The 26803-nt window shown below is 39.0% G+C and overlaps 1 protein-coding gene across 3 annotated transcripts; it reads left to right on the forward strand.

The window, feature by feature from the left end:
• Positions 1 to 1225: 1225 nt before the first annotated feature.
• Positions 1226 to 26214, forward strand: Rsph3 (radial spoke head 3). Of its 3 annotated transcripts, none has more exons than XM_076859394.1 (9): positions 1367 to 1585; positions 7078 to 7165; positions 15116 to 15257; positions 16927 to 17072; positions 18064 to 18267; positions 20893 to 21055; positions 23029 to 23115; positions 23470 to 23818; positions 25015 to 26214. In XM_076859394.1, the coding sequence occupies exons 1-8, from the start codon at positions 1470 to 1472 to the stop codon at positions 23793 to 23795; spliced, it is 1272 nt and encodes a 423-aa protein (XP_076715509.1). In that variant the 5' UTR covers positions 1367 to 1469; the 3' UTR covers positions 23796 to 23818; positions 25015 to 26214. The 3 variants fall into 3 exon arrangements, with proteins under 3 accessions (XP_076715510.1, XP_076715509.1, XP_076715508.1); XM_076859393.1 differs by lacking the exon at positions 25015 to 26214 and adding an exon at positions 24365 to 24767; XM_076859395.2 differs by lacking the exon at positions 25015 to 26214 and having other exon boundaries at positions 1226 to 1585; positions 23470 to 24767.
• Positions 26215 to 26803: the final 589 nt, after the last annotated feature.

A 26803-nucleotide genomic window follows, 5' to 3' on the forward strand; every position in this document is an offset into this window, starting at 1 on the left:
CCACATGTTCTCCATGTACACCTGGGCTTTTGAATGTTTGATGAAGACAATCTAAAGGCACTTTCATCCAGGATCTTGATCACTCAAAATACTATCACTCTGATCAGTTATTTAAATGTCTGTCTCCTCTAGTACTTTCAAAAATTCCTCAAAATTAAGTGATAGGCTCTAGAATCTTCAGCAGTGTTTTTACCTCTAGCATTTACCATACAGATTTTTCAAATATTTTTTTTTAGTTGTAGATGGACACAATAACTTTTTATTTATTTTTATGTGGTGCTGAGGATCGAATCCAGTGCTTCACAGGTACCACTGAGCCCCAGCCCGTACCATACACTTTTAGCCAAACAACGCTGACATCTTCTTTAGACCTTAAACTTCAAATGAGAGGAAAGCCGACATCTAGCAGCCACAGTTCTGAGTAGTTTACCTTCATCAATGTTTTTAATCTTCAAAACGAATCCTAAGAAACCAATCCTATTTTCCCCACTTTGCAGATTAGGAAAATGAAGAAAAACATTAAACTTCCCCGGAGTGTTGCAGGGCTAATACACTCGAGGTGTAAGGTGAAGTCCGAACGCATCCTGGTCACGAGGGCTGCACTGACTGCAGTCACCGAGACGCAAGATTTTTAATCGCTGGCGCTAAAGCCGAGGCACCGCGTTTCGGGGCGCAGACCCTCCCTATGTGTCCCGGGGCCTGGCAGACTAAGGGACAGGAACCGGGCGTTTCTTTCACCCCACACCCGCCCACCTCCTGGCCAACGCTGTGTCTGCAGGGGTCCCGCCGCTCCGAGCGCCCGCGACGCGCGGAGAAGGCGGGCGGGGAGAAGCGCCCGCTGCGCGGCCCGCGGGGGGCAGGCCCGGAAGCCCCTCTCCGCCCGGCACGTAACAGAGCCGAGCGCCGGCCCAGGGCGTGTCGGCGCTGCGGCAGAGAGCGCCGGGGCGCAGCCGGAGAAGGCCGAGAAGGGCCCTGAAAGAGCAGGTGGGCCCGCGAGAATGGCACTGGCACCAGCCCTGCTTCGCCGCACCCCAACGACGGCCCCGAACCCCTGCCGCAGCACCCCCGGACTCCGCCGAAGCCGCCGTGCCAGTCCCTGGAGCCGCAGAGTCCGCAGCGCGCCGACGGAACGCACGTGGGCGGGGTCAAGAGCCGGAAATGCCCCTAGCGGTGGACCTTCCCGGGAAACCCGCCGGCCGGAACTATCTGGAGACCCCGCCCCCAAGCGGAACCCCAGGTTGCTGAGCAACCGGAGCCGGCGCCGCCGACTGGCTCTGCGCTACCCGGAGCAAGTCGAGTGCAGCTCTCGCCTCCTGCTTCGGCAGCCTCGCGTCGCGCCCACCTCCCGGCCCGCCGCCGCTCCTCGCCTCGTGGAATTCCTGCTCTTGGCACTACCCGCAACTCTCTGGCTCCGTCGCCTCCCTAACGCCCACCTGCTTCACCGAAAGCAGGGCAGCTCGACCCCGGACATGACCTCCGCGCTGACTGACCGCACCTCCGGGGCCATGGGCACCTACACCTACACCAGCAGGCCCCGGGTCCTGCCCTGCCAGCGCCGCCGTTACCGGGACAACGTGTTGCAGCCGTGAGTGACCAAACCAGCCCCTGTCTGATCACCACTTTCGTCCTGGCAAAAGCTGCCCGTGCTACTTTCCTTTGCACTCTGCCAAAATAAAATTTCTGAGTAACTCCCGTGGTGTGAAGCACTGAAGCCGAAAGGGACGTGTGTGGACTCTCTTAGTTCACTTTAGTGACTCCGAGTTGCTGGCACGATCCATAACACGAATACGAATCTCCCTATTTCCCAAACTTACAATCAACTAATGCTTGTTGAGTCAGTCATGTACCAGACACTTCACTGGGGAAGTGAAGTGAAACATTTTTTGAATGCACGGTGCTGTGAAGTTGGTTTCATAACTTCATTATGCAAATGAGGAAACTGAGGGACTAGGGTGACAAACGCGATAGCATTTACAAAATCCTTCCCACACCAGTCTTTGGGCAGGACTTAGGTTGTCTTTATATGCAGAACTGCAAATTTATGTTGAATTTTTGCAAATATTCAAACAACCGTACATAGAAGAGACCATAAACTTATGGTTCTATTAAAATTGTTTACATAAGCCTCAAATTTTAGAATCAACAGAACTTCACACAAATGCAGGCTGCATGGAAGCAGGAATCTGCATCTTTTGTTTACCTAGGACTATTCCTAGCACCAGTAAGCACTCAGTACAAACCGTGAATGGACTATTGAGCATCAGCAATGCAACTCTTGATGCTTATTTCATACCCTGAGTCTAAATTTATAATTATCTTTTTTAGGACAAAGATTTCAGTAAAGATTGCTATCACTTAAGAGAAAAATTAAGACAGAAAACATTAATTTGAAGGGAGATATAGATGTTATATAAGGATTCAATATAAAAATGACTCCAAGAACACTTTCTGGTGAATTTAACTGATTCTCACAAATCATTACTAGTAAATCAAACCAATAAATTAGGACTGAGAGTCAATGTTGGTTTATTAGGGATTATTTTTTATAATTAGTTGATTTATATATTGAAGTAATATATATCAAAGTAATGTAGAAACCACAGTAAAATTTTAATTTCATGTAAGTAGTTGCTTTCAGATCTTAATCATTGATGTCCTTGTGGATAAGGCTGACGTGATATCCTTATGAATAAAATATTGAGAAAGTGTCCAGAAGAATATTTAGCTAAATTTGCTGGTGAATGACAAAATGACCATATTTGAAAAGAGTATGCTATTATGTCACTCTGTCTCTATTCCATAAAATCTTTAGTCCTATTTTGTTCAAAATTTAATGTAGAACTAGGCAATTCTCTCAGTTTTCCAGATGACACATAGCTGAAATGGATATCTTAATAGGCTTGAAGTGAGTTAAGTTTACAAATTATCCAACTGGGTTTATAACTGGGTTGAAACCAAAATATGAAACTTAATTGGATAGATTTAAAGTTCTGTTTCTTGGGACTTCATGAGACTAACCAAATGCTGAGAAAGACAAGTGGTCAGTAAACAAGTGTTAGTGCAATGATTACAGCAAGAGAGAAACACAGCATGCAGTGAGAACATACAAAAGGGTCCCTAGCTGGGGGAAGAAGGACATGTCTGTAGAGAGACAAGAAGAGCCTTTTTGAGAATATGACATTAAAGTTAAGGTCTGAAGATAGGAAAGGATGGGGACAAGAGGAAGGGGAGGGATAGTTTCTAGGAAGAAGAAACAGCATGTATAGAACCCCTCACAGGAAATGAGTCCGGTTTGTTTGAGGACCTTATAAAGTCAATGTGACCAGGGAAGAAACAGACCTATAGGAGAGCAACAGGAGCTAGATGTACCACATTCAGGCTTGGTCTTTGTTTTAGTTAGCTTTTTCATCTCTGTAAATACCTGACATGAACTTAGAGGAGGAAAAGTTTAATTGGGGCTTAGAGTTTCAGAGGCCTCAGTTCATAGATGATTCAGAGTCCATTGCTCTAGGCCCAGAGTAAAGCAGCTCATCATGGAGGAACAGCCCCGTGGAGGAAAGTTGCTCCCCTCATGGCAGGGTCAGGAAGTAGGGTGGAGGGAGGAGCCATGTGGAAGATGCATCCTTCCAGGGCATACCCCTAGAGACTTATGTCCTCCAGCCAAACCCCATCTGCCTATAGTTACCACCCAGTCCATTCAAACTAGGATGGACTTACTAGTTACAACTCTCACCATTCAGTCATTTCACCTCTGGATATTTCTGCATTAACAGAGGAATTTTGAGGGGACACCTAATACCTAAAACCCTAACATTCTGCCTCTTACTCCCAAAAGCTCATATCCGTCTCACAGCACAAAATGCATTTAGTTCATCTCCAAGTGTTCCACAGTCTTAACAGTTTTAGCATTGCCCAAAAGTCTACCTCCAAAGTCTTATCTGAAACTCAAGGCAAACTCTTTGTTGTGAGCCCCTGCAAAAATCAAGAGAAAGTTACATATATCCATATACAGTGTAACAGTGCAAACATTCCTACCCCAAAAGGGAGGAATAGGATCATAGAAAGGCCAAAAGAGGACCAAAATCCAGCTGGGTGAACAGGTCCAATAACTCCACATACAGCATCTAGGACACATGTCTATGAGATTTTATTTCCAAAGGGCTTAAGTATCCCCCCTTGCTCCTTTGGCCTTGCCAGGTGAAGGGCACATGGGCTTTCTTTTGGCCTGGATCTCTGCAGCCAACAGCTTTTCTCCACAGATGGTCCATGTTATTGGAACTCTTAATTCCCAGGATTTCCATTCCAGCTTCATCTTCACAGCTTCATGTATTACTCTCTCAGGAGTGGCCCACAGGGACTCTGACCCTGATACACTTTGCCTGGCCTCCTGGGCCTTCCTTTGAAATTCCAATGGAAGCTTCCATGACCCCCTAACTCCAGCAACTGCATTCCTGCAGAACCTATACCATGTGAATGATGCTGAAATCTGTCACCAGCTCACACAGTACCTACACCACCAGGAAGAATGGCTGCAGTGGCCTCTGAGTGCCTGTGCAGCTCATCATGGTGAAAAAGCTTCCCAAGACCCCTTGTATGAGCAGGGCACACCCATGATCTCTTCTTGAAAGAATTTTCTCTCCTGTGCCCAGGAGCCTGTTGTGGGTATGGGTGAGCAAATTTCTGAGATGCTCTTTCCTATTATCTTGTGTAAAGTACTTGGCATCTCTTTAGGGACGGTAATATCTTCATTAAGCACAGCTTTCTTGGCCCCAGCTTTACTCACACTTTTCTGGCCTAACAAGTTTTTAAAATACTTCAGCCCTGCTTTCTGCTCCTTATTCTCACAGTAAATCTGACAAAAATCTGCTGGCAACATCCAGCAGATGTTGTGCTGAATGCTGTGCTGCCTTGAAATTTCCTGCACCAGATTAATTAGCCCATCACTTTTAAATTCAGCCTCACACAAAGTCTCAAAACATGGGCAAAATGTAGTCAAGTTCTTTGCCAGAGTATAATATCTAGTCCAGTTCCCAATGGAGTCGTCATTTCCATCTGAAACCTCATGGGCACAGTCCGCATTCTGTCACCTTCTGGTCTTCTGAGCTTACAATAGAATCACCCGTTAAATTCTGCTTACAACATTCTAAAGCTCTTTCAACTTGCATCTCTAAACTTTTCAAAATTTTTCCTGCAAATCATTTCCAAAGGCTTCTGAACCATATGGCCAAATTAGTCACAGCAACAACTCACTTCTCAGTACCAATTTCTGTTTTAGTTAGCTTTTTCATAGCTGGGACCAAAATATGTGACATGAATGACTTAGAGGAGGAAAAGTTTATTTGGGGTTCATGGCTTCAGAAGTCTTAGTCCAAGACAGCTAAATCCATTGCTCTGGGCCTGAGGAGAGGCAGCCTGTCAGGCAGGAAGGGCCCAATAGAGGAGAGCTGCTCACCTTATGGTAGAGACAGGAAGCCAAGAGCAGAGAGCTAAAGAGGCCACAGCGAAGAGGGACCCTTCCAGGGCACGCCCACAGTGGCCCACCTCCAGCCCTGTCACAATTGCAGTTACCACCCAGTCCATTCAAACTAGGATGGACTTATTAGATTACAACTCTTACAGTTCAGTCACTTCACCACTGAATGTTCCTACAGAAACACAGGCATGTCAAAACCATAACAGTCTTTATTTTAGTTATATTATAGGCTATTGGAAGGAGAGGGAGAGAGAGAGAGAAAAGAAAGCACATGTTTTCCATTTAAAATTATCTTTATTGATGGTTTTTAATTTATAAAAAGTAATATATGTTTCTTGAAGCAAATGAAAAATTAAAATACAGATAAATAAAAACAGTTAATCATCTCCTGCCTGCCTCTACTCCTGTTTCCCTGCTTTAACCAAACCTAACAGTCTTTTTTCTTCTTTTTGTACACACATAAATGAGCACATATGTATATATGGAAGAGGCTTTATTTCTGAAATAAAGTCATACCAGCATATATTATTATGCAATTGGCCTTTCCCATTATTCAACAATTTCTAATTCCTTTTCCTCCTATTTTATCTGCCCTATTTTCTTATGTATACATGCACATACATATTTAATTATATATAAATGGACTCACACTCACCCTTGAGGGCATTATTAGGATAATCTGATACCTCACCCCCCTTCCCTTGCAGCCTGCTCACTCACCCCTACCCCAAGGTTAACCATGTTAACAACTATGTAAATTCTTTGGGACTTTGCTCCTTCCCTGAAAGAGTGGCCAGCTGAGCTGAAGTAACACTCAAGTAATTTACAAGTTGGAAAGGAAGAGTTGTGAGCTAAAAATAAAGTTAGTATATTGGTCATAACAGAAACTGCCAATGGAGGAGGTCATCTAAGGATAAGAGAAAGCAGAGCCCTGATGAAATCCTCCAGACCAGAAAGAGCTACAAACAAAGGTTGAAAAAGAGCAGCCAAAGAAGAAATAGGACATCATTTAAAGAACTTCTAATGAAAATACCCACTATGTATTCATATTTCCTACTAGTGATCATTCCGACCCCTGAGATTAAAATTGTATTAATATTAAACCATACTTTTTAAAAATATCTTTAGGTTAAAAGAATAATGAGAAATCTGACTCTTTTAAAATCCAAATTCTTTTATCATGTAACTTTTCAGTCCTCAAATCAAACTTTTTTTAGTTCTTCAGAGCAGGCTCTTTTTCAGATGGGCCATTTTCACATTTGTTAAGTAGTCTTACAGATTTACAACTGAAGCCTAGCTCTGCCATTTACTAGCAAGGTGACCTTGGGCAGATTCCTTTCTGTTTCCTCTCCTGTCAGAATCATAGTTCCCAACTTGAAGCTTATTGTGAGCAATAAATTAAATAGTAAATATGAAAGAGTCAGGCATATAGTAAGCTCTATATAAATGGCAGCCTTTTGTCTCCTTTTTTATGGGCCATAGTAAAACAGAAATCTGTTTTCTTAAAATGTTTTTATCTTAGTCTAAATACTGTTGACAGTGAATTTATTTCATAGACATCAACACTCTATTAAAATACTTATTCAGAATTTGCTGTTTTACAGAGAAGAAGAACCTATGCGGTATGGAAACATAATGTATGACAGAAGGGTGATCCGAGGCAACACTTACGCACTTCACACAGGGTCGCTGGTAAGCACAATTTGTGTATTGTAACTCAGAGCTCTCAAACTGTACTGAAGGACAGATAGCACACTGGAGATGACTTTGGAAACAGTGAATTCAAAGACAAATCAACAGAAATTCCCCAGTTTAACAACAAAGAGAAAACATACTCCAAAAAGAAAGGCAGCCCTTGAATTTGTTGTTGTTGTTGTTGTTGTTGGTTGGTTGGTTTTTTAGATGGGGTTTTACTGTGCTATACGAGATGGTCTTGAATTCCTGGGCTCACATGATCTTCTTGCTTTAGTCACCTGAATGTTGGCATTACTGGTATGTGCCACAGCACCTGGCTGAATCTGGAGTCTTTTCACTGGTGCTGGGGATCAAACCCAGAGCCTCACATGTGCTAGGCAAGCACTATACCACTGAGCTACACCAAGCCTTTCAAGGAGATTTTTTTTTTCAGTCCTGAGGCTTAGACTAGGACCTCGCACGAACATGCTGAGAACATGCTACACATGCTATGTTTGTTTTGTTTTGTTTTGTTTTTATTACCCAGGGGGGTGCTCTACCACTGAGCTGCATCCCCAGTCCTTTTTAGTTTTTATTGAGTCAGAGCCAGGGCCTTGCTAAATTGCCCAGACTGGCCTCAAATTTGGGTTTCCCTGATCTCAGCACCCCACCCAGTAGCTAGGAATGATCCCCATACTCAGTTAGATGAGGGATTCAAAGCAAAACCCAGGCTCTTCACACTCCAAAGCTCCTCTGCCTGAGATAGGGATGGTCTTGTGTGTGTGTGTGTGTATGTGTGTGTGTATGGTAAATATTTGTAACAAAATTTATCATTCTGACCATTTAAAGTGCAAACTAAGTGCTAAAAGGTTTATTTTATACAAGAGAGAGAGGGGGGGGGAGGGAGGGAGGGAGAGAGAGAGAGAGAGAGAGAGAGAAAGAAAGAAAGAAAGAAAGAAAAGAAAAGAAAAGAAAGAGAACTTTTGGGATCTGAAGAATGATTTAAAAAAAAACTACATTCATGTTGTCAGATTCCCAGGAGAGGAGGAACAGTGTGGGATGAAAAAATGTTGGAAGATAAAATGCTTGAAAACCCCACAAATTTAACAAAATGCCTACAGATACAAAAAGCTAAGTGAGCCTCAGTGATAAACCCAAAGAAACTGACACATCAAATTTCTGAAAGCTGAAACAAAAACTCTTGGGAGGAATGGCATGTTGACTAAAGAGGAACACTGGTTGAATGACACTGCCGTTTCCGTCTGGACATGGAGGCCAGAGGGAGTGACACAGTATTTTTTCAAGTCCTGAGAGCAGAGGACTACCAAGCCCCAATTCTAATCCAGTGAAAATATTCTTACCCAAGACATTTTTAGATGAAGGACTAAAAATTCGTCATAAGCCGACCTATCCTTAAAGAATATCTACAGGAATTTCCCTAACAGAAAAGAAATGGTTACAGCAGGAGGCTTGGGACTTCCAAAGGGAAGAAGGAACAAAATTGTAGGTAAAAATAGGGGTAAATGTAACAATTTCTTTCTCATGATTTTTAAAATTATGTTTGATGGTTCAAGCAGAATTATAACATTAACTGATGTAATGCTTAAAATACATAGATGAAATATTTAAGATGATTACATTTTTAATTATATATAATTATATTTTAAAGTGGGGATAATAAAAGGATCTTTAAATGGGGGTAGTAAAGGGAAGTAAGGTTTCTATACTTCACTTGAAGTCGTAAAATGTTGATAGACTTATATGTTACACATGTATTGTAATACCTGGAAGAGTCATTAAAAAATACAGAGATATATATTTAAAATTTTTCCAAATAAATCAAAACGGAATTATAAAAATGTTTACATGTTCGAATGATACTCTGAGTTTCTCTATCACTTTAGCATCCACCAGACACACAAGATCCACCTGCATGAGTCTCTTTGGACAGCCTCACCATCAAGGTTGGACTGCAGGCACAGCTTCAGTGACACAACCTCAAATGAAAGTTTGAGACCCCTGGAAAGTTAGCACTGTATGTCTGTACACACAGAGGGAAAAAGAAAGAGAAAGGGCCCTTATACCTATACTTCCTTTTTGATCTCCCTCACTATTGAAGATTGAACCCAGGGACACTCTACCACTAAGCTACATCCCCAGACCCCTCTTTAAATTGTTGCCCATGATTACCTCAAACTTGCAATCCTCCTGCCTCCGTCTCCCAAGTAGCTGGAATACAGGCTTATACCACCACGCCTAGCAGGCCAGCTCCTTTATGGGGTCCAGGGCATTATCCAAACAGTTTTCCCATGGGGAGCTTTAATTAATCAGTTTAGAGCATTTTGGTTGATGGGTTTAAGCCACTAATTCCAGTAGGTCATGCTGTGACTAAGAGCTGGTCACTTTAAATTCAGGGCAAATGTTTGAATGATCTGTTTAAGTAAAGCAGCAAGAAAGCAGGGAGTCTCCCTTCCCTTGCCAGCTAGACAGGAGAGATGCCTCTAAGTTTATCTCTAGTCACTGGATGGAACTATTCAGGTAGGGTATAATGTTAGACATTGTACCAAGGTTTGTCACTGGACAGGGGTCCAAGGAGGGCCCTCCAAGTGGACAGTGAGAGGTAAATTGGGCATGGACACCTTCTTGACTTTCAGGACACATGGAAAACAAGGCACAAGCAAATGTTTATTAAAAGACAGCAAAGCAAAGATAAACAGACCCTAACACACACCAGCAGCAGGTGCAGGTGCTCCTTGCCTCACAGAGGATAGAAGGCTAATGACACAACCAGGGCCCAGTCCCCTGACTACACACGGGATTTTTCTAGGAAGAAAAGTACAGGTTCCCAGGCAAGCTTTTGTGAAAATCAGTTTATCACTGAGGCTCACTTAGCTTTTTGTATCTGTAGGCATTTTGTTAAATTTGTGGGGTTTTCAAGCATTTTATCTCCCACATCTGTGTGAATAGTGAGGCCTATGTTCATTAAAAGAGAGATGAAAAACAAGAACAAACAGAAAACAACAAGTAAGATGGCAGACTAAGCCCTAATATATCAGTAATTACTTTAAATGTGAATAGTCTAAATAATTAAAAGATAAAAGTTGGCAGAGGAAAAAAATAGTGACCTACCTATATTGGTCTGTAAGAATTATCATTTCAATTCTGACGTTTTAAGTTGACTGAAGGCAAAAGGATGGAAGATACATCATGAAAACATGAATTTTGAAAAGGTAGTTTTGAGGAATCATAGAAAAGAAATTAAAAATAGGTACAAAAGACAAAAGGAAAGACAAGAAAGTAAAACTTAACTCTAGAAGCTTTGTGCTGAAGTCCTTCAGGTTTTGGACCATCATTCCTAAGCCAGTTTGTTGCTTGTTGCTCCCTTGCCCAAATTTCCCCAAAATCTTCACTCACAATCTTAAAGTTACTGGAAATTCACCTGTTTATGAAAATTGCCCTGTGTGCTGTAAATTAGCCCACTAATACATGTATTTTAAAACAGATTGGGCAAAAGGAGACATTTATGATATCTATGATATATGACACTTTCTAATATTATCTACTAACCAGGTAATAGAGACCACATCAGCCTAACATCCTCAGAATTGCCGGACCGCCATGAATCATCTTGTGATACCAGACTGATGTCATCCCAGCATAACCTTCCCAAGTTCCTAGTACCAAGTCTCCTTTAAAATAAGAGGCAAAGAAGCTCTAGATGGTCTGCATTCTCTCTTGAATCTGTCTCTGCTTTCATAAATAAATCTGTGTGTCTCTAACTGATGTGTTCTTAAATCCATTTCTGTGATTTTGTCAAGAACCCTACTCATCCTGAATTGTGGCCCCCTTTCCAGAAACTCTTCAGACCTCCTCTGGTGATAGTTGTGGCTATATTAGCATCAGAGAAAGCACACTTCAGAGCAAACAAGACTATGAAAAACAAAGACATAGAATGATAAAAGGATCACAATTAAACCAAGATGATGTAGCAGTCCTAAATTTGGATGTCTCAAAACAAGATGTATGTTTGAAATACATTCAGTAAAAACTAATAGAACTGAAAAGAGAAATAACAGAAATCCACAATTTTAGTTTCTCTTAGAAAGAAAAAAACAGCCAGATTATTGGAGATTGGCCAATATCATCAACCAATCAACAGATCATAGCAGTCAGGAAGATGTTCTGTAAATGTGAACAGCAGAATATGAATGGCTGTCAAGCACCTGGCAATAGCTACATGACATATCTACCATATGCCCCATGAACACCTGTGAGAGAACTAAAATCACACAGAGTACGCTTCTCTGACCATAACAGAAAAACTAGAAATCAGAAACAGAAGATAACAGGAAGATGCTTAAAAACAGGAAAACAACCAGAAAGTAAAACAGATTTCTGAATAATCCATAGGTTAAAGAAGAATGTCAAAGGAAATTATAAAAGAACACTTATAACTGAAAAAAATATAGCACATCAAAATTTATGGGATGGAGCCAAAACAGTGCCAAGAGGGAAAGAAGAAAGGCTTTGAATCAATAATTAAGTTCCTACCTCAATAAACTGGATAAAAAGAACAAAATAAACCCAGAGTAGGAGAAGGAGGAAAATAAAAGATAAAAGCCAAAATCATAAACAACAGTGAAAAATCAGTGAAACCAAAGTTGGTTCTCTGAAAAGATCAATAACATTGATGAACCTCTAAAGACTGACAGGAGAGAAAACATAAATTGCAAATATTAATAATGAATATCAGAGGATGTAACTACAGGTACTGTAGCCATTAAAAGATTGAAAGGATGATAATGGTATTCAAAAGTGCTTTTGTCTACTATCTCCTCTCATGCTCAACACAGTGCTTTACTTCTGTGGCCCCAAATGTTACTGGAATTGAATCTCCATACTGCCCACTGCTCTGAGTGACCAAAGATTTGGGAGCAGAAGTTGGTGGAAAGAATTCTTTTTATTCAAAGCTGGCCCTGAAGAAAATAGAGGGGGCTTTTTGTCTCAAGTCTTTATCTTAGAGGGCTTCAAAGCACAAAGACCTTTTATAGGAGAAAAAGCGGTACAGCAAGACAATGGACAAGAAATCCATACCTCTCTAGAGGAGCAGGTCTCCTTTTCTTCCTTCCCAGAATTTAGCAACAATGGACCTTGACCTCCTGGGATCAGCACCTGCATTTTCTTTTCAGACAGACATATTACTTTTCTGCAAGTTAATCCATATGCTTTACCCATAGTGGATAATACAACAAATACTGTGTACCATGGAACTGGAGAAGGGGGCAGTGCATTACAGAGGCCTTTCTTTAGAATTTAGAATACCAGAGAAAGGGATGGGACCTTAAGGATTAGGTAGGCCAGTAATTCTAAGAACAGCTTCCCCAGTGAGCTGTTGTTACACAGATATGTCTGGGGTGGATGGGCGCGGATTTCTACACACATCAACCAAGTAATTCTCCACATTTTGCAGAGTGTCCTCTACTTCCACCAAATTCCAAAACTATCCTGAGGATTGTATCAGATTCAACAGATTGAGGCTCAGTCCCACAGGGTGGCCTCCCCTTCAAATGCCAATCTCAAGCACAGGTTGTGGCCTGTACTTCTGACCAATTGCTATGAATTAAGATTCCCCTGACCCTCTCCTTGAGTTTGATTAATTTGTTATTGCCACTCAAAACTCAGAGAATCGGAAACTCAGAGAATCACTCTGTTACACTTACTGGTTTATTATAAAGGATATTGCAAAGGATACAGTTGAGCAGCCTGACTGGAAGAGATTCACAGGGCAAGGTGCATGAGAAGGGGTACAGAGCTTCCATTCCCTCTCCTGTGTGCCACTGTCCTGGAACCACACTTGTTCAGCTATCATCTGAACCCTGCTCCCTTAGGGTTTTATGGATGCTTCATTATGTAGGTATGACTGATTACATCATGGGGCATTGGTGATCTATTTAACCTTCAGCCTCTCTCTCCTTCCCTGGGATTGAAGGGTGAAGCAGAAAGTTCCAACACTCTAATGCCGCATTGGTCTTTCTGGTGACCAACACCATCCTGAAGCTATTTAGGGACCTCTATTCACCATCCATCTCATTAGCATACAAAAGATATTCTTATCACTCCAGAAATTCCAAAGGTTTAGGAGTTATATGCCAAGAAATGAAGATAAAAGACCAAATATATTATTTTAAATGAACCACAGTAATACAAATACAAACAAATGTACACATGTAAATTCAACAACATAGATGAAAAGGGCCAGTTCCTCAAACTATAAAATTCACTAACGTGAAATAGAACTTCTGAATACTCATAAGTCCTAAAGAAATAATTTCATATTTAAAAACAATTTCATATCTAAAAAGAAAAAAGAAATCTTCAGGTCCAGATAGTCTCACTGGAGAATTCTTCCAAGCATTGAAAGAATAATTAGCAACAATTCTAAACAATCTCTTCCAGGAAATAAGAGAGAAAGGAGCATTTCTCAACTTGTTCTATGAGGCCAGCGTTATTGTCACAGGAGAGTAGAGAGATGAAGCTCCAAACCTTTGGCCTTGCGTCCCAACAAAAGAAAGTTTAAAGTCAGACATGAAAAGCAAAGCAAGAGAATTCTGTTATGAGTGAAAGTAAAGTCTGGCTCAGAGACTGACTGTGGGAGAGAATGGGTTGTCTCCAGGCAGAGAACAAGGAAGGAAACAGGCTACTTCCAAATTTATTGCTGTTTGCTGTTTGCCAGGAGGACAGGGTTCCACCACCTGCAGTCTATACCAGTCAAATTTTTGACTCCTCCAACCTGGGAGTTTTTGACATTGGTCCTCATGGAAATGGTCATGATTACCATCCCATTGGGGGGGGGGGGTGTCTTCATCTACAAGTCAATCCTGTGTCAGTGCTGATGCTGGGTTCAATGACTGGGTAGACTTAGCGCCCCTGAGCTTTAATGAAATTTCCCTCTGAAATACACAGGAAACCTATGGCATAAATCCTAACTTTACAGTGACTTCAGTAGACCCTATTGGAGTTAGTCTCAATGATCTTTCTTGACATATTTCTTAACTGGCTCCTTTTGTTTCTACCTGTTTATTCTCAGTATTAGTGTACCCATTGTTGTTCTATAAGTTACATAATTGTTTATTAAAGGCAATTCAAGTAAACCCTATGATCCTGCTAGGTTCTTGGTTCACAACTCACTTCTCATTACTACTACCTAAAAATATCACCCCGATACCTAAAACAAATAAAGACAATACAGGACAAATAAAGAAAAAAGAGAGCCGTGTTACCACTGGAGGTGCCGAACTACTGGGAGCAGTTAATCCACTTGTTCACCTGGAGAGACTTCATTTGGACTTAGAATGTTTTCTTTGTGAGCTAATGAAATTTTTAAGGAAATTCTGTTCAAATGAAATTTAGATTTTAAAAAATCATAGTGCTTTTCAGTTTCTTAACCATACATTAAAATTTATTGTAATAAGAATAGTTAAATCAGTTTTATGGAGCACCCAAGGAAAGGTGTGTTATTCCACAGGATTCTGCACCCATTTGTTCTAGTTAGCAGGCGGACTTGGAAGGTCCTTTTGTGCTTTGTCAGATACCTTTTTTGAAAGGTATATTACTCACCAAAGTAACAATAAAAGTCTTCATTATCAAGTCACTGATAATCAAGAAGCACTATTATGGGATGCATGCTTTTTATACTGTGCAGAAATCACTTTCATTTTTTGGTTTGGTTTGGTTTGACTTGGTACTGTGTATTGTTCAGAAGTGCTCCACCACTGAACTACATACATCTCCAGTTCCCCACCCCACCCCACACCACCCTCACCTTTTTTTTTTCTTTGCAAAATAGGGTCTTGCTAAATTTCTCAAGCTGCCTTAAACTTAGAAGCATCCTGCCTCAGCCTAGGAATCACTTTTGGAATGCTTGAGAGGTATTTTCTAACTTTTAGAAGCCTTTTCTTTCTCTTCCAGTCTGGGCAGACTGATCCTCTAGAGCTTCAGAGAGCACAGGCAGCTAAAAGGAGGGCTCTTGCCAGGAAACGAGCCCAAGAGCAGCTCAGACCACGGACACCAGAACCTGTGGAAGGCAGGAAGCACGTGAATGTGCAGACAGGTATGTGACCATGCCATTGACACCAGGGCTCCTTTGTTCACTTAGCAGTCTGTGTCAGTTCATTTTTACTTGGTCTTTATATCACATATGTATCTTCTGTGCTCACCAGTCCTTCCCAATCAGATGTAAGGAAGCCCATTCATTAAGCAAAGACATATCTGTACTATTATCATATTGGACATGGGTGGAAGTGTGGGTTGGGATTTTTTTAAGACAAAAAGGGGATGGGTTGTGGCTCAGTGGTGGAGTGCTTGCCTTGCATGTGTGAGGCACTGGATTCGATCCTCAGCACAACATAAAAATAAATAAATAAAATAAAAATATGGTGACCATCTATAACTAAAAAATATTTTTAAAAAAAGTTTTATGATCAAACTAATTCACTCTTAGCCCTTTTCACATTTTTATTTTAACCTGTAATTGTTTCTCTTAGCCCAACATGAATCACAGTTTTTTTTCATGAGGAATTAATACTATAGGACAGCAATGTAGTCCTGCTTGGCCTTTTGTCTATCTTTTGAGAAGACGAAGCCCACTCATATCTGATCCTCTGCCTTCCATACCAGCCTCTTTTGCTGTCTCCTTCTTTTCTCCCTTCACTTTTCATTGCCTCCAGAGCCACACAGGTCTTCTGAGGCAATGCCAGGATTTTCTACTTGTCTCACTGTTTCCTGGACCCAGAGGGTCTGGCTGTCAACAGTATCTTGGTGATCTGACAGTACCTGGCATCTTCCTTGGGATAATGTGACTTCTTAAAGATTCACCTTGTACCCTGCCAAAATGGGGAGCAGATTCATTCAGATTGTTTTTGTAGTAAAGATTAAAGGAAGAGATCCTTTGACACTTTTCCCCCCTACCTCTAAGCCAAATCTGGCCTAGATTTGAACAGTGATCAGTCAATATAGTCTAGATTCTATGGTAGCAAAGATAAGGTGTTGGTTTGTACCACCAAAATATTAAGTGATATAATAGCCCCTTTTCCTCAGGTACTACACAAGTCCCATACCTGTGGATCTCCTCTATTATTGCAGAGATTCCATATGGCAGTAATTATGATTCCTTTTACATATGAAGAAACTGAGGATCCAGAAGATATATCTTGGCTAGATCCTGTGTTCTGGCTAGTGCTCATGTGCTTCACATGGTACCACATTGTCCCTGTTTCATATAAGTTATTTCTAACTTAAAATTTGTTTTCATACATATGTTTGTCATATGTAGGATAGAGAACATTAAATAACATGGTGACTTGATTCATGATTTATAATATCTTGGAATTTTCAAATCTTTATACATCGACTGTGTAGGAACTCAGTTGCATCTATACTTTATCAACACACCATCCCCTATTACACTGCATCTTATACACACCTGTGGTCTCATATTCTTCAATTCCATTACCTAGTACAAAGCTCCATGACTTGAAAATAGTCCAGCCTTACTGACTCTATGATCTTCCAGATACATAAAACTCTTAATCCAGTGTGTGAATCAAAGCCCACATTGGCACTTTCATTCCAGTCTGGGCAGACTGATCCTCTAGAGATTTTCTAATCCATTTAATTCTGTTTTGAAGGAGATAAAGTTTCAAATATATATGTATTTCAAACATATGTATATTTGAAATATACCAGAATTTCAAATTTAGTGTATATGGTATTCTTCTTAGAATTGTACCTTGAAGAAATTGCTGATCGTGTAATAGAAGTTGATATGGAATGCCAAACAGATGCGTTTTTGGACAAACCACCGACACCACTCTTCATTCCTGCCAAGACTGGCAGGGATGTGGCCACCCAAATACTAGAAGGAGAGGTACAGTATATTCTTTCAGCTTCCCTCTAACATCTTATAAATGATATAAATTTAGGTTTAGGTAAGGCATAACATAGACCAGAACCATTTTCACATTAAGAAGGATTCTGCTTTTTGGATTGCTCTCCCAAATGTGTCTAAAATAGTTTGTCCTATAAGTACCCAGAAATATTTTTTAATAATATATTATGACTTATCCTCTTATCAGAAATAAAATCATCAGAAATATTTTAGAATACTTATAATTTGGTTTCATTTTTTTGTATATGTGCTTAATGTATGTACTTAAGACAGATTTGCACCAAATAAGGAAGACAAATATTCTCGGTAGAAGAGATTCTACTCTTAGCTTGTGGATTTATAAATTTTAAGAAGATACTCTCCCTGTTTAGAAGAGTCTTAATTACATTTTCACATCAATGTGGAATGCATAAGTAGACCAGTTTATGATACTAAAGAAAAGAAGGCAATGATTATATGCATAAATGAGATTCAAGACTTGAAGGAACTTGAAAGAACTGTCACTGACAGTGGGAAATAAATAAGTCTTCAGAAGGTACCTCTGTTTTTGCCTCCAAACCCTAAACATTAATTACTTAAAATATTCATATTCTTGTTCCTTTGTTCATCAGTTTTAATGAAAAACAGCCAGGAAAAAAATGAGCAGGAAAGGCAAAGAATAAGGACAGGATAGAATATTCCCTTTAGCTCCAGAGTTTGATCTTAAAGTTACTGAGTATCAGGGTTCACATTAATGAATGTATACTTTTTTCATAATTTGACTTACTAGATTTTTGCCTATTAGCACAATGCTGTTCTGTGTACCTTAAGGGTTATTCTGAGAATTAGAAAGCATAAGTACCAGCACTCTGGCACACGGACAGCATGACAATAATACCCTGTTGTTAATATTTTTTATGTTTTCATGATGCATTTAGTTAGTAACTACAATTTTGTTTACTTTTTTTGTGTGTGTATGTGTGTGTTTAAGCTTTTTGACTTTGACCTTGAAGTTAAACCAATGTTAGAAGTTTTGGTGGGGAAGACAATTGAGCAGGCCCTTCTGGAAGTGATGGAAGAAGAAGAGTTGGCCAACCTGCAGGCCAGTCAGCATGCCTATGAAGAAATACGGAATGTGGAACTGGCCGAAGTTCAGCGACTGGAAGAGCAAGAGAGACGACACCGAGAAGAAAAAGTATGGAATTCTATTTTTCTTTGTTAGCCAGTTGTGTGTGTGTGTGTGTGTGTGTGTGTGTGTGTGTGTGTGTGTGTAAACTAAAGCAAGGGCCCAAGGGCCTTGCACATGTTAGGTGCATCCTCTACCACTGTGCTATGCCCCCAGCCACTCTTAAATCTTTGACTCTTTAATGTATTATGTTCAAAATTACATGTGGCATGTCACAAAGCTAAAGACATTTAAATATATTTTTAAAAAATCTATAGTATTTGTTGCTCAGGTCTTTCCTTTAGATCATAAATATTTCTTGAACTGACATTTTAAAATTTCAGTTTACATAAATGTATCTAAATTGAGATTCTAGAAGTTCCCAAATTAAATGAAAGTTCATAAATTAAATGTGTCTGAACTGGAAGGTACTCTTAAATATTAGGAGTCAGACAGATATTGATTTGCCGTAAGTCGATGAATTCTGGGTCTTTTTCTCAGTGGTCAGTCCTTCTCTGTATCCCCAGGGATATTCCACAATTACTTGGATCCTTACTGAATATTTTTCAAATTATAACTTTAATAAAAGAAATTCTACAACCCAGTTTTTTAAAATATACCAATAGCCTGCTATTAGGATTTAGTAATCTTTATGTGTCTGTCCGATTCTGACAATAATTTTATACTTATAAAAAAAAAAATGGGGGCTGGGGATGTGGCTCAAGCAGTAGCGCGCTCGCCTGGCATGCATGCGGCCCGGGTTCGATCCTCAGCACCACATACAAACAAAGATGTTGTGTCTGCCAATAACTAAAAAATAAATATTAAACTTCTCTCTCTCTCTCTCTCTCTCTCTCCCTCTCTCACTCTCTCTTTAAAAAAAAAATTATACTTATAAACACCTTCTATTGTATATTAATGAACAAATTAAAAAGCAGTGCCCGAGTACCTAAACCAGTTAAAATAACTTCCCAAAGGGCCCAATTTATGATGAAGAACAGTTTGTTGGGAAATTCTTCTCAGTAGTTAATCAGCTGGACCTCAAGTTTTCCTCCAAAATGCATAATTGCTAACAGAGCACACAGTTTATGGTAAGGATCGTGCAAATGCAAAACTTTTTTTATAAATAAAATAACACTGACAGAAAAAAAAACTTTGTGGAATTAATTAATGAAATCTTTCTCAAAATTTTTTATTTATTATTAGGAAGTATATTATGGAAAAAATCAAGAACATAAATCATCTAGATCTATAATTGCTGAAACTTTGGAAATAAACTTAATTAGAAAACATGTTACTGTTCCCACTCCCACCTGGGAGTAGAGAAGTGTGTTCGCTGGTTTTACAGATGGTATATGATCTAAAGGAAGTAACAACAAAAAAAAGAGGCTTTCAAGTTCAGAACATTTTAGCTTTGTGGATTGAATTTTTACACATGAGTTTATTCATTGATCTATGATATTTAATTTAAAATTATAAGCAATTATAATTTTCCTGTCAGTGTTATTCTATAATATTAATTAAAAATATAGCCAGGTGTGAGGCATGGTGGCACACACCTGTAATCCCAGCAGCTCAGGAGGCTGAGGCAGGAGGATCACAAGTTCAAAGCCAGCCTCAGAAACTTAGCGCGGCCCTAAGCAACTTAATGAGACCCCGCCTCAAAATAAAAAAATAAAAAGGGCTGAGGATGTGGTTCAGTGGTTAAGGGCCCCTGGGTTCAATCCCTGGTATCAAAAGAAGAAAGAAAAAAAAAAATATAGCCAGGTACTATGTAATCCAAGCAACTGGGGAGGCTGAGACTGAGGATTACAAGTTTTAGGCCAGCCTAGTCAACTTAATGAGACACTGTCTCAAAGTAAAAAATAAAAAGGGCTGGGGATATAGCTCAGTTGTAGAGTCCCGTTGGGTTCAATCCCCAGTACTATAAAAAATTAATATCATTTTGATAGCATCTGTACAGTCAAGCAAGTATATTATTTTGTTAGCTTTCATGCTATGACCTAAATATTTGGCAAGAACAACTTAGAGAAGGAAAAATTTATTTTGGGCTCGAGGTTTCAGAGGCTTAATCTGTAGTCAGTAGACCTCATGGCGCTGAGGTGGTGGAACATGGCTGAAAGGTGGAGGGGAGGAAAGCTGCTCAGCTCCTGGTGGCCAGAAGCAGGAAAGAGAGATCAAGGGGTTGGGGAGGGATACAATTTCCAAGGGAATGTCCCCAGGGACATTACTCCTCAGAGTAAGTCTCACTGGGCCAGAATTACCACCCAGCGCAGGAGCCCTTCCAAATTAGGATGGATTGATTAGGCCACAGATCTTATAATGTAACCATTTTACCTCCAAATATTTCTGCGTTATCACAGGAAATCTGGGGGGCATCTCATAGCCAACCCAGAACAATCATGAAATTATTTTACTTGAATAAAATAATCATAATCAGGAAATGAGTTTTACCGTTAGCTCCGTCTTTCATCTTTCTGAACTCAGTACCCACTAGTTGAAATTCATTAAAATCTTGATGAAAGATCTTTGATACCCTGTTGTCCATTTTTTGGTAAGTCCAAATTCTTTCACTTATTGATTTCACTAAATTCAATGTCTCAGGAAGACAGAATGCCTAAATAACCATCTTTGATGATGTTTTTCTCTTGACAGGAACGTCGTAAGCAGCAGCAGTGGGAAATAATAAACAAACATAACGAGACAGCACAAAAGATTTCTGCCCGTGCATTTGCACAGCGTTATCTGGCCGACCTTCTCCCATCTGTTTTTGGCAGTCTCAGGGATAGCGGCTACTTTTATGATCCTATCGAAAGAGGTTTGTGAAGATTTTTGTTAGATTAACTCTGTTTTAATAAGCATCCTCTTAATGGTTCAAATTTATTTCATGCCCATTTTTTATTTTGAATTAGGTTCTATTTCTGAAACAAAAATATTAATTATAGTTGTTTTAAGAGAGCACTATTACTGATAAGAGGTATATTATAGTACCATGCAATTAAGTAAAATTATGTATCAAAAAAATAAAATAAGCCATCTTAAAAAAGGTGTACTATAAAGATCTTTATTGTAGAGTGTTAGCACTTCTTTTTTTATATATTTATTTTTTAGTTATGGGTGGACACAATATCTTTATTTTATTTTTATGTGGTGCTGAGGATGGAACCCAGTGCCTCACGCATGCTAGGCGAGCACTCTACTTCTGAGCCACAACCCCAGCCCTAGGACTTCTTTATTAAGAAGCAACATTGTGTAGTAGAAATGTGGACTTGATGTCAAAAATTTAAATCCCAGGTTCATCATTAACTACCTCCATGACCTGAAATGAGGACCTTTTAGGAATTATATCATAAAGTATATAAAACTTTGTATAAACTATAAAGCACGACATATGTGCAAATAGTTTTTATTCTTAACTTTTTCCCAGCTGATTCCCTATTCCAATCAGAAACCCTTTGGGGGCCGCTACAGAAGACACCCTTTCATTTAATTAGGTGCTTGCATTGCACTGTGTTAGGTACTGGAGACAAAATTAAAAAGTAACAGGAACTCCAGTCTCTGGCTTTCAGAGTCTATAGTGTGTGGACCATCTGTTAGCCTGTCCTCAGAGCCTACTGTCCTATACAGTCCTGCCTCGGAGAGATATGGCAGATATAATGGCCATTTCTCAGAAGTACAGACGGAAGCTCAGGAAAGATAAAGCCTTGTTCCTGGGAGCTTACTATGGCTCTCACACTGGCCTGGAACTCCAACCCACTGTTTTCTCTGTGCTGCCGTCCTGCCTTTTGGGCTCGTGTCAGGCCTGCTACTATTAGTCACAAAAAACAGTAGCTTTTTTTCCTATCATGGGTTTCCGTAAACATCGGGTAAAATTTGCAAATGAAATTCATGCCTGAGATTTCAATTATTTATAATAGCAAATATAAAAGTCTAACAAACTCTCCACTGTCATACTATTGAAAAATACCAATTAAATGCCTGCCTCCCAAAAAAGCTGTTTTCAAAGTTTAACATGCATATTATAATGGACCATATTTTTGAAATGCTTACACAGTATATTTCCATTTCAGTCAGAACAAACATATTATTAATGCAAACACCTAATTTCTTACCCATTTCTAGATGGCTGCCCTCTGACCTGCATCCTCTGAGTCCAATCAGCTTCCATTATGCCAGGGGTCTCAACTGGGGGCGTTTGTTTTACTGGCAATTCTCAGTCCCAGATGTGCATCACATTTCACTGGGTTCTGCCAAATCCACATTTTCTTGTGCCTTCTTGATCTGTCTGACATTGCACCTATTAAGCAAAGTTTAAATTATGTGACTCCAAGAAAGGCCTCATAGTTTTTAAAATATAACTTCTACTTTGATAGAAAGGAAACTGACCAAAACATAGCCTTTGCAAAAGTTATGCTGTATAAGTCTATTTAATATTTTCTATTGAGAAAACAATGGTGATAAATCTGTTACATTAGGGGAAAATCACTTTCTTCCTATTTATAATGATCCATAAGGCTGAGGAAGAACAGAGTTACTTTAGGTAGAGGGGAGCAAAGAGAGGGGGAGGGGTTATGGGGTAGGAAGGATGGTAGAATGAGTCAGACATTATTACCCTATGTACATATATGACTACAGGATTGGTGGGATTCTGCATCATGTACAACCAGAAGAATGAGAAATCTTACTCCATCTATGTATGATGTATCAAAGTGCATTTTACTGTCATATATAACTAATGAGAACAAATTTTAAAAATTTTTTAAATGACTTCATGAAATTTCCTTTTTACAGATATTGAAATAGGATTTCTCCCATGGCTAATGAATGAAGTTGAAAAAACCATGGAATATAGCATGGTGGGAAGAACAGTGCTTGACAGTAAGTTCTTTTATTGTTTTTATGAGTCATCTCTAAAATTTTCAGTGGACAAACAAATGAAAGAAATATTTTAATTTTACATTACTTAAACTTTAAATCTATTCATTATATTAACAAAGGCCCAATTTTTGCCCTTATTTTTTTGTGTAATTTTATTAGTATTAATATCTCCTGTTGTCATTGTTTTATAAGTGGTGTTCTGTTAAAACAAGCAAAGTATATAACTCATATTCAGTATATGAAATGGTGAAGAAGTTAAGACTTTAAAGGTTATGATATAGGAAGGAGGGGGCCTGGTGAATGTTTTATACTCATCAAAAATATAAAAATCATAATGACTTCTGAACTTTGCAGTGTTGATCCGGGAAGTGGTTGAAAGGAGACTGAATACTTATGAGCAGAAAGACAACAGATATCCTTCTCTAAGATCAGAGAGATTTTATGATCCTAGAGTAATGGGAGAAACCCTGGGGAGTTATGATCCAAACCTATCACAGACCCAGGAGCCATTGCTGGGCACAGACTACCTACAAGGAACACAGTATAGAAGAAGGTCCTATTCCCAGGAAAGGAGGTTTATGGAAGAAGGAGAGCTCTTGGAGCAGGAGGAAGACACAGAAATGAGGAAAACCTTAGGGAAGGAAGACCCATCAGCAGCAGGGGGAGCTTGGGAGCCATGAAGCAAGTCAACAATAACAATCAGGTAATGATGCACAGGCCCCTCGGGAACTAGAAATTACGTTGTATTTAGTCAACATGTCTTTTTGTCTAATGAACTGAGCAAGTGAATTGTGATAAAATAATAAAACAAGTAAAGATAACACTTTAACTCATTTATTTAATAGAATATTCAAAGGCTATATTGTAATTCTTGATTACTAGTTTTCCATTACCACTATATGTATCGAAAGAATCTATTTTTCCTTAATCCTTCTAACTTGCGGGGGTGTAGTATGCTATCTAATGTGTGATATTAGATATCTAGATCATAGAGTCTAACTTCATATCAGTGCTATCACCATTGAGCTTTTCCTTCTCTATAGGGAAACTATTTCATCCGTTCTATGAAAGAATAACTAAATGTAGTGAAACTGAAGTCAAAAGTACTTCCTCCCTGCGAGAACAAAGAATCTCTCCCTATTTGTATTTAATTAAGCAGATCATTACCCTTTACATAGTAGGGGATTCTCTGGATGGGTGATATGTTCTCATCTGTCTTTTTTCTCATTCCTACTATGAGAAAATTCAGGCAGCACCAATAAAGCAAAAGTCCTTGTTTACCCTTATGCAGCTCACTCCCCTCTCCAGAAGAAAACCACTGTTATTAGTTAGGTGAGTATCATTAAGGCCTTTTCCAAGTATTTATATACATCTATGTTATATACAAATTTATAGGTTGATTTTTCTTTTTATATATATATACATTAATACATGTAAATTGCTTATCTTTTAAACATTAATACATGTAAATTGCTTATCTTTTAAAAACAGGGTATGATGTTACGTATTATGGCTGTTATAGGGAATTCACATTTGGCTTTTTATCTGAATTTGTTTAGAGAATTTGCCTGTGGTATTGAAAAATCACATATTATTTTATTTCCAAAATTTTGTTGATAATAAAGCAAAAAAGGTATTCTTCTGATCCTTTAAGTGGCCTATTTTTTAGAATATTTATTGATATATTATCTGTAGTGATTTGAAATAATTTATGATTATTAAAGTTATCAAGTAACTTTCAATTATTAACACATTTACTTCTTAAAATTTCTTAAATTAGGTACCAAGGATATAAATGTGGAGAGTGTACCTTCCCCAAATATCACTCTATCATTTAAGACCTCCGCAGTCTTCCAGGGCATGTGTGATAGTGCTCACATTTTCACTTTTTAATGTTAGTGCAGTCGGCCAGTAGACATCAGTGGAGTGCCTGCCATGTCGGGAACTGTGCAGGAGGCTGCAGGTGAAGTGGGCACCAGACCTGAATGCTACATGCACGTTTTTTACAGCCCAGCAGTGGAGCCAAACAAAATAAATGATATACATGGAGAACTCAAAACTCAGGAATTTTAAGTGATTTGCAGTAGGTGACTAGCCTGGAAAGTTAACAGGACTAACACTGTTATACAAATCTTCTTATCTGTAATCTAATGTACTTTCTTCTAACTAACCTGCTGTCCTTGTGAGGTACAAAGAATGATTTTAAATAAATTATTGCATTAATGGCATTTTAAAAATTGGAATGACACCTGTTATCTATTACTGGGGTAGTTCCATCTTGTTAAACAGTGTTTATGCTGAGCATGGTGATATGACTGTGATCCCAGAAACTCAGGAGGCTGAGGCAGGAGGATCACAAATTCAAGACCAACCTTGCTCAGCAACTTAGCAAGACCTTGTCTCAAAATAAAAATAAAAAGAACTAAGAATGTAGCTTAGTGGTTAAAACACCCCAGGTTCAATCCTTAATATGAATGGAAGGAAGAAGAAGGAAAGAAAAAGTTTTATGATCATTCTAAAATTTATAAGATACTAATTATTTTTTTTTTTATTTTTGGTACTAGGAATTGAACCCAGGGGCAGTTAATCACTGAGCCACATCCCCATCCTTTTTTTAAAAAAAATATTTTTTATTTAGAGACAAGGTCTTGCTGAGTCGCTTAGGCCTTGTTAAGTTGCTGAGGCTGGCTTTACACTTGCAATCCTCCTGCCTCAGTCTCTCGAGTCACTGGGATTATAGATGTGTGCCACAGTGCCCAGCTATAAAATATTAATTTTGGCAAGAAGATTAAATAAGGGTTGTCACTAATTATTATTATTACTTATTTTTAAAAATCTACAACCAATTTTTGGAAACCTTAAAATGGATTTGAGATTGATATCCTCTATGATTCTAATTATTCTTTATAATCATCCAGTTGACTAAACATTTTTCAGATATTTGCTAAGCATCCAGATCTATGTTCTGTACTTCCATAAATTAATTCAATTTATTAAATATGTAGAAATATGTAGACCCCACATTGAAACTGATTAAACAAAAATAATTGGAAGATTAAGGTATTGCCCATGTGAGAAAACCCTGAGAAACTGGTTTTATATTATTTGGAAAAAAGAATATTAAATGGAAATTTTGAATTTTCTTAAAATTTATGAAGAATTTCTTCAGGCACATGAAGAATTTATGATAAATTATAAGGCAATATGCCTAAGTTTCATGTGTCTAGAAGACTTTTGGTAACCGCAAGCAACTTTGCAAATGAGTTGGATGTATAAAAATCTTCAAATTGCAATTGGGTTTGCCTACATTCACTAACATTCTTCTCATGAATTCTATTCCTTTCCATTGTTTAAACTAACCTTAAGCTGACAGAAGCTAAATAATAAAATGAATAATATAATAAATACATATATTGTAATTCTTGCCATATTTGCCTATCACTAAAATAGATGAAAGAAGCAGAATGTCATCTTCTCTGACACAGGCATCATTGCATTTGAGCCATCTGAGGGTTGTTGACAGGGCCTGTGGAGTCCTCTGAGCAGCACAGGGTGGAGATTGAAAGCATGAACTGAAAGCCAGATCTGCAAGGAGACAGTCTGCACAGAGAAGGTGGTTTGCCATTCTCAAAGCTTTCCTTTTCTTATTTTAACTGGGAAAAGGAACTGGTTTTCTTTTATTTTTAAA

Source organism: Callospermophilus lateralis, chromosome 6 (assembly GCF_048772815.1).
Source record: "Callospermophilus lateralis isolate mCalLat2 chromosome 6, mCalLat2.hap1, whole genome shotgun sequence".
In the NCBI taxonomy this organism is placed as follows: Eukaryota; Metazoa; Chordata; class Mammalia; order Rodentia; family Sciuridae; genus Callospermophilus; species Callospermophilus lateralis.

Excerpts from the sequence above, each read along its gene's own strand:
- Rsph3 (XM_076859395.2), top strand. The coding sequence starts at position 1,470 with ATGACCTCCGCGCTGACTGACCGCACCTCCGGGGCCATGGGCACCTAC. Across the intron at positions 1,586-7,077 it reads CGGGACAACGTGTTGCAGCC|AGAAGAAGAACCTATGCGGT; the intron begins GTGAGTGACCAA and ends GCTGTTTTACAG. Across the intron at positions 23,116-23,469 it reads GGGAAGAACAGTGCTTGACA|TGTTGATCCGGGAAGTGGTT; the intron begins GTAAGTTCTTTT and ends TGAACTTTGCAG.